The sequence below is a fragment of the Ostrea edulis genome, chromosome 6 (genome assembly GCF_947568905.1).
Source record: "Ostrea edulis chromosome 6, xbOstEdul1.1, whole genome shotgun sequence".
Classification (NCBI taxonomy): domain Eukaryota; kingdom Metazoa; phylum Mollusca; class Bivalvia; order Ostreida; family Ostreidae; genus Ostrea; species Ostrea edulis.
This window is the reverse complement of record NC_079169.1, coordinates 66,479,691-66,496,458: the sequence shown is the minus strand read 5'-3', so window position 1 is coordinate 66,496,458 and position 16,768 is coordinate 66,479,691. Positions and strand designations below refer to the sequence as shown.

The 16,768-nt window shown below is 35.0% G+C and overlaps 1 protein-coding gene across 11 annotated transcripts in view; it reads left to right on the top strand.

The window, feature by feature from the left end:
* LOC125683137 (serine/arginine repetitive matrix protein 2-like) overlaps window positions 1-15,533 on the top strand; it is a 32,424-nt gene extending 16,891 nt beyond the window's left edge. For 7 of the 11 annotated variants that reach the window (XM_048923968.2, XM_048923970.2, XM_056140507.1 and 4 more), the window contains 5 exons: window positions 2,952-3,072; window positions 10,520-10,590; window positions 10,952-11,077; window positions 11,172-11,233; window positions 11,325-15,533. In XM_048923968.2, coding sequence (XP_048779925.2) covers window positions 2,964-3,072; window positions 10,520-10,590; window positions 10,952-11,077; window positions 11,172-11,233; window positions 11,325-14,820 — 3,864 coding nt within the window. In that variant the 5' untranslated portion in view covers window positions 2,952-2,963 and the 3' untranslated portion in view covers window positions 14,821-15,533. Of the gene's footprint in view, window positions 1-1,532; window positions 1,623-2,949; window positions 3,073-3,647; window positions 3,668-4,194; window positions 4,229-4,450; window positions 4,478-10,519; window positions 10,591-10,951; window positions 11,078-11,171; window positions 11,234-11,324 lie in introns of those variants that run through there. The other 4 variants (XM_056140509.1, XM_056140508.1, XM_056140504.1 and 1 more) reach the window with 4 other exon arrangements.
* The last annotated feature ends 1,235 nt before the right edge of the window (window positions 15,534-16,768 follow it).

Below are 16,768 nucleotides of genomic sequence, written 5' to 3'. Positions count from 1 at the left end.
GGTTAATATGCAGATTTAAAAAATCTTATTTTTTAAAAAGAAGACTGATGGTGTTTGGCAGCATGTCCTTATTGTGAATACCATATTCTTCCTTTAGAGTGCCCATGGCACTAAGAAAATTGGAGGGGAGGGGGGGGGGGGGGGGCTGTTTAGCACTTTATGTTGAAATATTGTCCAGTGAAATTTTGACTTATGAGAAATGTTCAGATAACATTGAATTGTAAATGAGTTATTGTTACCCTTTCCTTTATGATGGTAATGCCTCGTTCCGGCAAAGAATTTAATTTGCATTAAACGTAAGTTAATGTGAATTAAATCTGAACCGCATTCACACGGAGATTTTAATGTGCATTAGTTTACTTCGAATTAAAATTTACATCGCGATTTAATGCGAATTAAATTTACTTCGCATTAGCTCCTGTGAATGCTAAGCGAAGCTAATTCGCATTAAATGTACACGCATGTGTAATGGCAAATTTGGGTCACATGCATCATACCCGTGGTCAGCTATATATATTAATGTAAGTTTTGTACGAAAAACTAAGCAAAATGATATAATAATCACTAAAAACATGTACAAACAGCATGTCATTAAATAATGTCAGACGTAAATCTGTGCTCTGTATAGGCATACTGAGTAATACATGTGGAAGGAATTGTTTTTAAATACGACAAAAATGTTTTAGCCTAAAATAGTGATAATATAATTTTCTTTTTTACATTAATTAAAACAAATATGCCGCTCATTGTTAATTTTTATACCATATGACGTCATAGTAGACTTATAATACGTATTAGTAATTAAAAATTACGTCACAACAGTAGTCAGCGGAAGGTGAAAAAGACGTTCCGAAGTTTTAAAATTGGGCTCAAGAAGAAACAATATATTGTCTAGATTGAATGCTGGTCGTCAGAGGAAATAATAAATAATTTCTTGGGAACATATAAATAAACACGACAAAACTCCTTGTGTGTAGATCAGTTATGCATGTAAAATGTAAACATGTAGTATACTATATAGCGTTTTGAAAAAAGAATTCTGTATCTACACAATATTCATTAAAATATCTATAAAAATTATTTTCAATAACATAGTCTATTCTTTAATTTATTTCGCACACCCTTTAATAGAGATCCATACAATCTTAATGCGCATTAGTTTACTTCGCATTAAATATTACCGCCGTGTGAACGCTATTTAATTCGAATTAATTTAATGCACATTATTTTACTTCGCATCAAATTTGTTGCGAAGTAAATTAAATGCGCATCCATGTGAACGAGGCATAAGATCCACTCAGGTCTGATTGATTGATTTATAATTTCAAATCATCAAAACAACAGCATCATAAATACACAGAGATATTGTAGTACCAGTATAAGGCAAGTTGTAATTGGGTTGAGAGATGAGTAAAAATCATTGCCGGGGGGGGGGGGGGGGGGGGGGGGGGGGTGTTATAGGATTGAATACAGTGGTTGGTCTAGAGTTGATACATCATGTTATGTTTTCGTGTTTGAAATCTGTAGATTTGACTTTAAAGAATCCAGAGAAGTTTGTGGATCTGCTCCGAACACTCTGTACAGTCCAGGTGTCCATTCGTTAGGTTTCTGCTTGTCATCTCGTAAGGACATCCTTTGTATGATTTCTAGTTTTGTCCGTGTTCATAACATCATATTGCAATTAATATTAACCATGCAAGACTGCCCAATTCCATTGGACTACTATTCACCAGTGGAGGGAATTGAATTTACATAATTACATTTTAACCATATAGAGGTAACTAGACGAACATGGTTTTGAATTACAGTCAAGGAACTTGAACCATTGTATGGATATTTTAATAGATTTATGAAACTCTTTGAAGGCATCCTTCTTAATATTTAGCAGGCTTTATGCTGGAATGCATTAATTTGCACCAAGATATTTAAGGGGCTTAACAGAAAATATCGTGCTCAAAACAAAGTGAGAGGTGACAAAGACTAGAAACTGTTTAATTGTGTTCAGAATTAACTTGTATAAATTTGAAAGAAATGAAACTTCCACTAGTAATGTATATTTAACCTATGTATTAAACAAAAACATGAAAACATGACAAGAGCCTTGTTTACATAACAAAGAATTGTAAGCCTGTATCTCTCATGTAACCCAACAACTGATATTCATATGTTTTCTGACCATTAGAAATACCTTAGTGAAGCATTGTTCACATGAAAAATGGAAAAAGAAAATTTTCAGCTCAAATCATGTCCATTCCCTTTTAAAACTATTTCCAGATGTGTTGAGTGTCAATATTTGTCACAACTTAAGGTATGTTTTGCCCCAGCTGGTGTCCTTATCTATGAAGTGATAATGTTTGTTTTTGACTATATTCTATGTTAGTGTTGCAGTGATATCAATGAAGTAGTGGGGGTTTTTTTCATAAGAAAAGGTGAAGAGATTCATTACCTATATTTCTCAAAAGCTGAATGGAGGGGAATGGTTGTAGAATTATATCAATTGAAAGATACTTTACTCATATACTAAGTCTCAAGTTTAAAAAAAACAAACATACATACCCGAACGTTATACAGACTAGGGAATATTTTCTTAGAACTGATAGTGGAAATTACGGAGGATTTAACAAATTATTAATCCGTTTCTAGGTGTTATTCACCTGAGTCTGCACAGTTCATGTGTGTCGATCTCCAGGGATATTCTCAACAAAGCTCAGGCCATTTGCCTTGTGCTTCAGTCCTGGAAGAAACTTAAAGCATCAGGATTGGATTTTTATCCTGTGCAGTGTGTTGTTAGCAATTAGTCTTTTGGGACTATTTAATTATCATCATACATATTGATTAAGGCTGGAAACCAGATGAAATGGCTTCTCTGCTCATTAAGAAAAGTATTAACTGTGACTGAGTTTTCATAAGCTGGCAGTTCTATACAACTATCATGTATTTGTCTATTGTAGGACTTGAAGTTGATGGACAAGAAACCAACCATGAAGTCTGTGGTGACACGACAGCTTCCTGTCCAGTCCAGCAACAGTGATGTGATCAAGTCAGGGGAAGCAACTGCAAAAGTGGTCTCAGGTACCAAGTTACTTCCCTTTGTTAACTTTTCTCGCTTTTAGGCCTAAAAGGCTGGAAATCACTGTGACTGAACTGTTTGTGACTTGCCTTTTCTCTCTGTGGTTGCTGATATGAATGATTGACAGTGGAAAAGTCTCTCGCTTTAGGGCGTTGATTTGCACTTAATGAAATCCTGTTGTATTTGTTAAATTGTATTGATTATTCACTCTCTTGAAGACTTCGAATATATGGTTTCAATTGCTCAATGAAAGCGAGAGCTTACCACTGCAATAGAAGTCAAATTAGTTACCATAGGGATTAAAAGGACAGACAGCTCAGATATTCAGGGTTTTATGTTATTGAATTAAAAGATTTACATGAATGGTTTGTATGGAGTTCATTTTCAGATGAGGGCAATAGGTATGGTTCTTTTATGCATTTAAACAGAGAAATGCTGTGTGTAGTAGTTAGGGAAAGACTCACTTTCTCTGTTTAAAACGACATGCATATGACAGTTTCTCTACTTATTATATGAACATGTGCATAATCCAAATGAGATCAAACTCTAACATGACTTCATTATACCTACACTGTAGAGTCGTTTGACCTGGGATGAGTAAGTACCAGAATATATAGGTTTCACCCAGATGATATTTGCAACCATTACAATTTTTCATTGACTGATGAAGCCATATATGTAGACACTTTCAGGATTTATTTATTTATTTAATTCTTTTATGGGTCTTCCGTGGTTGTTTGTTGATTGCTCAACAGAAATGTGTTTTTTACCTTTTCATTCACTTTTTTGCTTTTTTCATCTTAATTCACCTCTATGCACCAGTAACTATAGAAAAACTAGAAAAAGTGTTCTCATCACGTGAGGTGATGATAGTATTTTGTAAATGGAGTTGTTCCCTGGTCGTTTATATGAGGTTTGATGTTGCATGCTTTTGTTACTACAAGTATTATATTTATTTTCCAATGAAACTTATTTTTATAAATTAAAAGTTTTTAGTTTATTATTAGTTCTTAATTAAATATTAACTGATGTAAAAATTATGAAGTGGAACAATAAAGAAATATATAATTTTTTATTTTTCTAAAAATGTCAGAATTTTATAACTGATTTGATTTGATTTTCAGTAAAGATTAATATTTGGAATAGTGAGGAAATCAGGTAAACACATGATTTATCAGAATTTATTTTTTTTAAAGTGATGAAAGGCAAGAATTATAAATTCACTATGAAAGGTTGGATGGGTGGGCAGATTATGTGATAAATTCTTCAGTACATGTATTTCATAGTCTAGAAAATATATATATTTTGTATATTTGTATACTATTTGGTAACCACTCATATCAGAATTTCTAATCTGTGCCATATTTGTCTGCATTCAAGGTCGGTGATATTGTAAGCACCAACCAGGTATAGTATAATCTCACATTATGCCTTTTGTATTATACAAATTACCAATGCTGAAACAACATTAAGTATTCAATTGAATATACATATTATATACTATATACTGCGTGCCTTGGTTTGTAGAACGAGAACTCTTTTACTTATTGTACAGTTGATTTTACTGACGAGTGTGGGAGATGTTTTTATTTTTGAAATACTAAAAAAAAATTCTTGTGTATCATATCTGATTTCTTGTTAACTGGGTAGAAGTCAAGATCTTTATCACCAAATTCAAGAAAATTAATGCTCACTTTTGAAAGAGTGTAAATTTAAATCACATATTGTGAAATTTCTCTGGATTTGATGAATGTGTAATAGTCTGTGTACACAAAGGTAGTAACTACTACTTGCCTTGGAACATCTAATACACTGATAACACCGGGAAGTTACGATTTTTGTAAGTTGTATTCGTGTAGTGCCGCCCCCGTTGTGGAAGAAAGCGGCTGCATGGGTATCTGGGATCTGTGATACGTGCTAGCATGCTGCATTGTTTCAGTGATAATTTACAGGCTCCTGAGCGTCATGCACTCTATTGAGCAATCAACCATGACTTGGTCAGCTTTTGTTTTCATATATGGCAACTGTTGATGTTTGAATTGTTTTTCGGGTATGTAAAAGATGTTTATTATTCTAGGAGAAAAACTGGATTGCAGATATCATGGGTGTTTCTTTGTAACAATGAGTATATATATTACAGAGTAACGATTGTTACAGTATGGTTTTTATTCCAATTAAAGAGGAACTTTTTATTTCACTGTTTTTAGGGAAATCGAGCAATAATTTGCTATCCAATGCTCCAACATAAACACAATTTTTTAATTGTTTTTCTTGTAATCTGTATGTTTCACATGCTTTTATTTTAAAAAAAATTGACAGAAGAATTGAAAACCTGATTTGTTGAATGATGTAATAACAATGTGACCTATTTTGTGGCGAGTTTACAGATAATTTTGATTGGTAAATCATTTGTTTGTCTTCTATGTGATACCCTCTAACTAGGCCAGACTTAGATTACACAGGTCAGCTCTTAACGTCTTCACGTCAAGTGTTTATATTTCTAACACCCAAACATCTTTTTTCTGCTCTCTTATAATCTCTGCTAGTTGTCTTATGTGCGTGCGCAGGGTTTGGTCGTTGTCTATATTTAGTTTTTTTTGTTAATTGTCCTTTTGTATATATATCTATGTACTGCATATCATGTCTTCGTTGACCGTAAAATACAGGTACATACTTGCATTAAAAAAAAAGCTGAAAACACCTTTGTGTATGCAAGTATATCTAGAAGTTTTTTCACATCTCTCCAATTGTTATGTCACAAAGCAAACACCAATACAAAAATCTTATCATTGAAGAAAATAAATTTAAAAAAATTTGTTTGCATTAAAAACAAAATGCTTTAGAAATAATTTCAAATAAAGACAAAACAAAATTTGATGTTTTTTCGTATGGGAAAATTTGGTGAATGTATTATATTACATGACTGGCATTGGTGTTTAGTGAATCTGACATAGAATAGAAAACCACTAATCCATTTTGTATGACTACAGGTGTGCATTTTCAAATTTATAACCATCACCTTGGCTTCATTTTATGCTTGCAAAGAGCACCATTGACAGATTGAGTACACATACCATTTTATTTATCCCTGTCATCACTATACTTGCTGTAGAGTATTAAAAGAATTAGCAAGCCTAATCGTGTTTCTCTAATCACAAAGAATTATACAGATTATTCTTTCCTTATGTTTTTGAAAACTCTTCTTATCAATGCCTTAAAAACTTCTAAAATGCATTCAAACTATACAAGGAATGTCCTAATAACATTAAACAGATTGATGGAGAGTTACAGTTTGCTTGTACTGTCAATATTGATAATTATTATTAAACAGACAACACGTATTAACTTTGTGTTTGTAAATATTGACTAGAAGTGCCGGTGGGCTGCCAGATATATTTAGATGAGATACAGGAAATGATGGGTTCATGAATAAATGTCAATCATTTTCTCTTTTTCCACATAGATATCGTCCAATATTTCTTGATGTTTTGTGGGTAAAAACCGTGTACAGACAGTATTATTGTGGTAGCTAGATCGTAACCTAAATCTACTAACTGTGTGGTTTTGGTCGTCCTTTCTCTATCTCCATAATGTTTAACTTTCATTATTAAGATTGTAATAAAAGCACTATTTATCAAAGAAACTTCCAGGCTTCTTGTATGAAATCACAGAAAACCTTGACTGATTAAGTTGACATCTTTATCCTTCTTGGAGTTTGCTTTTATACACATTTACCTATTTAATCCCCCCACATTTGTTTGCATGTGTATTGTAAGGTGACTGAAATTAGTGGAATTGCATTGTCTCTGTTGCAGAGGAATAATATCTCAGTTATAAGCTTTTAAATAGCTAATTAAATCGCATTTATTTTAAGATATGGAAAGTGTTTTCTGTCAATTTAATTACTAGTATTTTTAAAGTGATAAGCTTAAGAGAGAACTTTAATGAATGTGTACTGTCTTTTATTTAAAACAAGTGACTATACAACGTGTTTTGTTATAAACAGGGGGAATTAACTCCTGCTCACTGTGGGTAAAATGCACTGTTATGTTGTTGCTTATTTCAGCATGCTGTGGTTAATTAAGTGGAAAGACATTACCAGTACATACCCATGTTCATGCTTACCATGTGCTTGTTCAGTTTTTTTTTTTCCATAGAATATATATGTGGAGGCAAGCACTAATTTTCAATAGATATATATTGAAATTATTATTATCAAAGCAAAAAAAAAAAAACAAAAAAAAATACAATTTACATAATTTACATATTGAAAATTTAAGAGTATAGAAACTAGATTGTTGCTGAATATTGTAGAAAGCATATTACTAACTGGAGTCTGTTTGCACTTGACATAATCGTATTTGCACAATCTATAGCTTCGCTAAGCAAGGTTCCGGTTGTCAGCGTATGAACCTCGAAATACCGATCATAACACGCTAAAATTTAAAACCAAATGGAGAAATAAACTTACACCAGCTATTGTTTACAGTTTTACAAAGCACCATAAGATGGCTGGGTTTTATTAAACGTAGAGCAAAAGAAAAGATTTCAAGTTTGATGTTTGAACGTTGATACTTACATGTAGAATCATTTCAGAGTAACTGTTATTGCTCTGTTCCATCGTCTTGCTAAAATGACAGCTAACAAAATCCATCACATCTGCTTATGCAGTGTGAAATTATACTAGTCAACCTGTTTGCACCTGTTTTAAGTAAATGTGTTACATGGACCCAATGAAATATGTCAGCTATTATGACATATTTTGTCAGCCATCAAAGTCATTGACTCGCTGGCTCAGAGCGTTTCCTGAAATGATTCTATTTCGTAAACGTATCAGATTCACACAGTACTTGGGCTTCACAGAACTCATAGTCATGTTTCACATATATATGTACTAATTTAGCTTTGCATATTGTTTATGGCATATTGTACTAGGTAGATTATATGAAATATAGTGCATGCAGAGACTGAGAAAAAAGATAATCTAATATATCCCATACAGAGTTCTCTTGGCCATGTTTAAAAATGGCCGTGTGTGTTTAGTTTTCTTTTCTGTCTTGTTTTTTAACAACAAATTTGCATGTTCAATCTAAGGTGAAGTCTTTTGCTGTTTTTACTCTTCATTTATCTAGTTTAGATTTTATATTTTTGTATATTATGATTTACTCACATTGAATCATTTAATAACTGGAGTGAAATGGCTTCTTGTGTGTGCAGTCTACAAACGTGATAAATGCAAAAGTATGAAGCATTTCACTATTTCTAAATACTGGTAACTAGTGAGTTTTGGTAACATAGTCATTCACAGTTTTGACACTGTGTTCAGTTCACAGGGTCAAGATATTCACTCAGAAGTACTGAGTATGTGCACAAATAATGCTTATATTATTTTTTATTAAGTTTTTCTTCTTTAAAAGTAAATAATTGTATTTTGTGATGTTTTAATAGCAAAATGAAAGAAATTAGATGATCTATCTTAAGTTTGAACTTTCCTTGGGGAACATCAGTTGATCTTGTTTGTTAATTTTCCAGTGGACAATGTTAAGGAAGGGGATGTGGTAAACACTGTCTTTACAAGTTTTCTCTCTCTTTAGTACTTTATAATGTGAATATATAGACATTGTAATATAATTGTTGTTGGTGAAATCCAGGATTTGCTCTGTATATAATTTTTAATTCTCAGCAGATGAAATTTAATTTCAATAAAAAAATAATTTCAATTCTTCCATATATATATATATATCAATGAATTCTGTAAATGTAAACTGTTGGTTGATGGAACATGAATTCTGCCTGTATTTTGCTAGACTGATTGATATTGTTAACAGGATTTTACCATCCATGCTTTTGTGTATGTAGTGATGTTACTCTTTCATTGTTTCATACACTTGTCTTACTGCATCCAACAAAAGGTCCACTCACTTATCAAAATGCAAGTACATAATGATATTCAAATTTCAATTTGCTTATCCAAATGCCAGTGACTAGATTGTTGACTTAATAATATGTGACTAAAAATTTTCAAATTTTAATTGGCTTATTTAATATGTATCAAATATCGAAATGCTAGTGACAAAAATATTATCAAACATTAGCAATGTTCTAATTAAATTTATGTTATCATTCCTGAAAAGTGAGATGGATCCCTACAGTTTTGATTGACCCCCACCAGCCTACCATCGAAACATGTTTTGTTCTATTTACCAGTGCGCTTTATTCACTTCAGAAAATCTGTTTCATTCATATCTTTCCATTAATTTGTTTTCAAAAACTAAAAAACATGTTTCACTCATTCACTTCCAAGTTTCATGGTGTTTCAATGAACAGTTATTTCAACATTATTGATAAGTCAATAATGGAAAGAAATTGAATTTAATGATTTACAAAAATCGTCACTGATTTAAGGAGGAATACTACACTAGAGAAATTTGATATGGATGAAAGTGGAGGATATGTACAACATTATTACAAAATTGAAAAACTTTCAAATTTACCCTATTTAGTTTTTTTTTTTTTTTTTTTTAAAAGCAGTTTTAGTAGAAATCAATCTGAAAAAAATTAAATCGAACCCGCGATCTACAGTTCGGCAGTTGACGCACTAACCTCCTGAGCTACTCAGCTAGGCAGTTAATTCTGTAAAAAAGACAAGTATTGCTGATATCTTTATTTTCATTCATGTTTTAACAGGGAAGTCGGCCATTATGACAATGTAGTATACCTCCTTAATAGAATTTCGGTATTTTTTTAATGTTCATTGCTGCACTGTGAACACGAACTGGTATACATAACTGCTTGTGACTTGTGACATGTCTGTCAACATGAACTGTAATCAGAGAGGTCCTGAGATTTGGATTTTGTTTGTAATATTTGGCCTACTAATTTCCCCATGTTTGAAGTAGTGGCTTATACATATGGGAGATCTTGAGTCTGCATGACTGTAGGGCATCATTTAGGTGTAACGACAGAAACCTTGCTAACACTCTGTAGATAAAAGTACACACGCAAAAATAACAATTATACCATTTGGAATTTTATAGAAAGTATCTGTTTTTGCAGAGAATTGTAATTTAAGGAGTTGTTAGCAAGTGTGTTTGTTTCTCTTTTTAACACCATTTTCAAATCTTTCACAATTTGGCATTATTGGCTTTCGGTGGTAACCATGGTTATGGATTAGTAGCCAAAAATCAGATTATGAATTATCTGTTTAATTTTTTTTCTTCACAAAGGTAACACTCCACAGACATATATATGTATATATAATCTGTATTCCTATACCTTTCCTGTTTGAAATAAAAGAGTTTTTTGATGTATTTAGATGATAGTTGCTGTTTGTAGTACCTCCTGCCTGCAATATAGGGTTGCTATTTCATATACCAACCATACTATTTAATGAACAGGAAGTATGTGATGTGGGTTGTCACTAACTGCTTTGATTTCTATCTTTAACAGGAAAATCTGAAGTGAAAAGTAAGATAGCAAGCAAGAATGAAGCTGTAACTCCAAAGGCGCAAGTAAAGGAGGTGAGTTATCGGATGATACAGTTTTCATTTTTCACAGGGTTCACATGTGATATTGGTCAGGAAAAATGAATCTTGGATTTTGCTGCAGATTGGTTAATTGCTTAGCAAATGAAAGTGTTGAAAGTCATCAGAGAATTGATTTCTGAATGACAAAGCTACAGGAAATGATGGTTTGCAAGTCCTTTGGGAAGGGTTGATAAATAATTGTATCAGCATGAGCCATGCTATATGATTCCAAACACATATACATCTTTCATTGCCAATATAAGTCCGACTTGGTTTATAGAATAACTCTTTGTGACTTTGTTGAACAGAAAAACAGGGAAATGGCCTTTGATTTGAAAATGTATGATTTTTACAGGAGAAACGCAGACGAATCACAGTGGGACGGCTGGAGGTTAACAAACCTGTGAAGCCAGACACTAAGCCCAGTGGTGGAAATTCGCCCATATTCGATGTAGTGCCATCTCTTAAATGTGGAGCTCAGGTATAATGCATCACAGGAAAGAATATTCAGGAAACACTGTATCAGCTGTTCTATATGAATTGCAGTGTAAACTCTTTGTGTATTACATTTGTAGAAGCCAGATGAAGTCGGGATTAAGGAAGAAAACAGTACAGAGATTGAGAATGACTCGGAAAAGTACGTTTTATTTTTTTTTTTATACCAGTTTTCAGTTTCTTTAAATACCAGTAGGAATAATTAGATTTAATCATCTTATGCTGTATTTCAGAGAGAAGAATTCTGCCTCAGTTTCATTTTCCTTCAAGAAAACGGGGAGCAAGGTGGGATCTTCTGCAGCTTTTCCCGAGGAGAAGGAGGAGGAAGCTAATGGAAAAGATCTTCAGAACCATGACAACACACCATCTCCAACAGAACTGGCAAAGCCAGAGGAGGATCTCAAAGAACCAAGTACATTCAAGCCAGTGTTGATGGAAACCTTCTTGAAAGTCATGAGCAAGGATGAAACCACTGAATTGGATTGGCCATCTGAAATGGTGAAATCGACCACTACAGAGCCCAGTGTTAGTTACAGCTGTAACCCCCTTAGCTTTGACTTTAGTGAGTTATTGTCAGGAAAACCAGCAAAACAAGAAAAATTTAAAAATGACATCACAGCTCTACAGGTCATCAAGACAGAGTCTGTGGTGGATGAGAAGGGTGATGGAGAGAAAGTGGAAGTGGATGAGAAGGAGGAGAAAGAGGAGGAAATGGAGAAAGATGTGAAAGAAGAATCTTCCAGACACAGCCACACCAAGCACAAGAAAAAGCGGAAGAAAAAGAAAAGCAAGCGCCATACTGAATCCAAAGAAAGCATTCAGGATGGAGAAGAAAAAGAATCTGGTGGTAAAGAAGATGGGAAGAAGTCCAAGAAGAAAAAGAAGAAGAAGAAGAAGCACAAGAGCTCAAAAGACCAGGAAGAGAAAGCAGAGGGAAAGAGCAAAAATGACAAAAAGACTGATGAGGCAGAAACTAACGACAAAGGCCATGATTCTGAGGCTGAAGTAGGTGATGTGGAGGACAGTATTGATTCGGATGGGGAAGACAGTAAAAGCAAAAAGCCAAAGCACAAAAAGAGAAAGAAAAGCAAGAAGTCGAAAAAGAGGAAAAAGAAGGGGCATCATGATGATGTACATGTGAGTGATAAAGAGAAAGTAAAGAAGGCAAAAGAAGAAATTGATTCATCTGACGATGAGAAAAAAGCAGAGCCTGAGAAACCAAGGACGTCAAAACGTAAAGGAAGTACCAAACCTAGTAGTAGTGATGAAGACAATGCAGAGAAGAAAACAAGTAAAGAGGCGCAGAAACTTAATAACGACAAGAAACGTAAACACGAGGCAGACGAAAAGACATCAGATGAGGAATCTCCAGTCAAAAACAAAAAACTCTCTCCATTGGACAAGACTAAAACTTCACCAGCTGCTGCGAAAGAAGTAGTAGCAGCTAAAAAAGTAAAAAAAGATTCCGGGAGTGGCTCCGAGAGGAAAAACACTTCTTCTCTGAGGAAGCGTCAAACCAGTGAATCAAGCTGTAATGCAACACCAGTGATCGTTAAAAAGCAAAAAGTGACTCCAAGACAAGTCCCAGAACAGGACATTGTAACAGAAGATACTTGGAGCAAAATGGAGAACATTTATGAAGCAAAGGTACCTACTAACCCAAAATCCAAGTGGGACACAAGTGAAAGTGAAACTGAGAAAGAGGAAAAGGTGGCAGAGAAGAAAAAATTACTGCAGAACAAAATAGTGAATAAGACAAAGCAGAGTGTGAATAATACTGTGAAGAAGACAACTGCTCCAAAAAGGAAATCCAGAAAAACTCAAAAGAAAAAGAGATCAAGAAGCAGGTATTCTAGTATGGATTCACGGAGCAGATCCAGAAGTCACAGCCATTCAAGCAGAAGTCACAGATCATCTTCTGGAAGTTACTCAAGGTCAAGAAGTAGAAGCAGACGGTCATATAGTACATCGTCGTATGACTCCAGACACTCTAGGTCCTACTCAAGGTCACGAACAAGGTCAAGATCAAGACGGCGGCACCGTTCCACTTCATACAGTAGTTACTCTGATTACAGTAGATCGAGATCTCGCTCATCCAGGTCATATTCAAGTTCACGCTCGCGGTCAAGATCCAGATCGTATAGATCATACACAAGAAGCAGAAGTAGAAGTTCTAGCTATTCAAGGTCCCGATCAAGGTCATACAGACGTTCATCAAGGACCCGGCATCGTTCTCGCACATACAGTCATTCATCACGGCATTCCCATTCATCTGATGAGAGTCCCAAAAAGCATTACAGAATACGCAGTAGTGACATAGAGAAAGCCAAACAAGAGGATCCTCTGGATATTCCCTTGCCAAACTTTAATAATGAAGAAAAACCGGCAGAAAATCTTGTTAAGAAAATTCAGGACAAAAGGCAACAACACTCTAATTTAGTGAAAAAAGGAATTGAAGCCAGTAAGCAAGCTGAGAAGGAAAACAAAAATGCTCCAGAGGGCACTGATTTTAATGACATTCCTTTGCCGACTGCAGAGTCCACAAAAACACCTACAGCATCATCTGCACAACAACAACAACCACCACCTCCTCCTCCAACACAGCAGCAGGAAATAGGGCCCTATGGCATGCCTATTCCTCAGTATGGAATGCCTTATGGACCTCATGATAGAATGCATGGACCAATGCATCCCAACATGAGGTACCCACCACCTCATGACATGAGATATGGACCTCCTCGTATGGGACCCATGGGACCTTACGGACCAAGAAGACCACCACTTCATGACATGAGGTATGGGCCACCAAGGATGGGCCCAATGCATGATGGATACCATGGACCACGGTATCCACCAATGAGACCACCTCCTGGCTATGGTCATCCTCCACTTCCACCACCAAAGTCATCCACACCACCTCCTCCAGAACCACCAAAAGAGGAAGAAAAGCCAGTGGAAGAAATTGCTCCCAATCCGTCCATTGTTATACCTCCCGAGCAAGCGGAGCAGTATAAACGTCTGCAGGAACAGGCTCAGAAACATGCCAACAAGCAAATGAGGAGGCAGAAGAAACTGGAGGCAGGTGAACCTTTCAGTGAATCTTCAGAGTCAGAGGAAGAAGAACCGAAAAAAGAGGAGGAGGAATTGGATGGATCTGAAGAAGCAATGTCAGAAGAACTTGGACAGAATTTGATGGCTATACCTTCACCATCTTTATCACTTGCTCAACCAACAATTCTTATAGCACAACCACAAATGTCAGGTGTTGGAGGACTAACACTGGCCCCACAGCTGATCCAGACTGGGCACCCTCAACAGTTTCTGGTACCACAGGGTATGACAATTGGACAGAATGCCTTGGGACAGACTATAGCCATTTCTCAGCCATCTGGTTTAGGTCTTTCACAAGGTGGTCATCCTTTGTTTTCTGGGGCGCCCATGTTTGCCCATCCGGCAGGTTCAACAGCTGTAACAGCTCTCGCCGCCGCTGCTGCAGCAGGTGCCCAGCCTGCCCACTTGCCCTCTGCTTTGACAGCACAGATGCCCCTTGGAGGACTTCACCTTGGGCTTGCTCAACCAACACTCATGCAGCATCCTTTGTTAGCCCAGCAGCAACTAGCTGCTCAGCTACATGCAGCACCCCACATGTTTCACGGAGGATTGCAGCCCACAGCAGGACCAATGATCGTAGGAAACCGGCTATTGCTGCCTAGTATAGTGCGACAGTGATAAGAATTGACTTATTCTCAGTGCCAATATTGTAATATGGAACACAACTTTGTGCTTTACATCATGGCTTTGACATTGAACCCATTTATGCAATTTGTTGTGAATGAGAGTTGATATGAGTGAAAAATCATTTAAGTTCATGCCTAGTCAGATAATTTTATGCAACTCAAACATGGGAATATGATTTTATTATGTGATTAGTTATGTGTTTTATAAGAAAAAATCATATCAGTTTAATATTGTGGTATTTTGGTGACTTGAATATTTTTTTGCGGGTTTCCAGACAGTGCTACGATTTTAATGTACATACAACTGTATTTATATAGAGTCAAGTGAAGGAGTTTTGCTGCTGAGTTATAAATCAGAAAATGACTTATAAATCAGATAATCTACCGTTTAGCAGCTATATTGTGAAGGGTCTTCAGAATTTCTAAAATAGGAATGTTCATCCATTGTTTATTTGCAAGCTTGTTAAGTATATTCGAATAACTAATATGCCAAATTAAAATTTTGTCAGAACCATAGTTTGACAGCCGTTGTTTCTTGCACAATGTGTTCATGGAAATTTTTTTTAGTTTTGGAGACGTTTGCATATGCGATAACTTAATTATTTTTAATGAAGCATGAACTTTGATTTTCTTTTTGTTAATGCATTGTTACAACATACATGTTGCTCAAAGCAAGAGAAAAGTGGAATAAAACTTAAACAGTAACTGCTTGTCTCTTCCATTCAAAGGAATGCCCGTGTCATGGACAGGACGTTCATGTTCAGATTGTTTTCAGCTGAGTGGACTGAATGTACTTTACTGGTAAAAAGGAACATTTTGCTTTAGCCTGATGTCACAGTGCTTACTAAAGTAACTGCTCTTGCAGTTATATATGGAGGGTGTTATGAATTATGATATACATGTATATTTAAAAAAAAAAAAGAAAAAAAAAATCCTGGAACCTACATGTACACTGCATCAAAAAATCTTTTGATTAAAAAAAGTTAACAGTTACTTGGATGACCTATTGTGATTTGTCTAGTGGCTGGTATCGACTTTGGCACATTTTCTGATCCCAATTTTATGAACTTGGTATGTAGCATCTCCGGGTTAAGGAACATCTTCATCTAAGATACTGTGCATGCAACTGTCATCGCAAAAGGATTCAATCATGCTTGTATCAAAATGGTCTGAAATTGAGCCTTTTCTGCATTGGTTTTAAGGTAGTACTCTACATCGTCATAATGACTGACTTCCTTTAAAAACATGGATGAAAAAATCGATATCAGCAATATTTGACTTTTCCTTTTCCATTTAAATACGTAGCCGAGTAGCTCAGTAGGTTGGAATACCGACTGCTGAACTGTAGGTCGCAGGTTCGAGTCCAGCAGGGGTTTTAAATTTTTTCCAGATTGCCTTCTACTAAAACTGTATTTTTTGGCAAAATAAAGTAAATTTGAAAATTTTCAACTTCAAAATATTATTGTACATATCCTCGACTTTTCACCTACATCAAATTTCTCTGGTGTAGCATACCTCCTTAAAGAAAAAAATTGACTTTCAGCTTCAAAGGGCATGGACATGACCTGAACTGAAAATTTTCAAATTTTATTTTTCATTTTTATTGTTTATAGTGCTTAACTAAAGTATTTCTAATGGTCAACCAAAATTTGAATATCAGTTGAGTTACGAGTGAGATACAGCACTCTGAATTCTTTGTTGTGTAAACAAGATATAGATTACTTAATAGAAAATGTTTAAAACAAAATGAGATGTACCAAACACTAGAAACTAATTGTGTTCAGAATTATCTTGTAAATTGAAAAACTATGTTGAACGAAACTTTTACTGGTATATTTAACCTATGTAAATGAAAACATGACACGAGCGTTGTTTACATAACAAAGAATTGTAAGCTCTGTATCTCCTATGTACCTTGACAACTAACATTCAAATTTTTG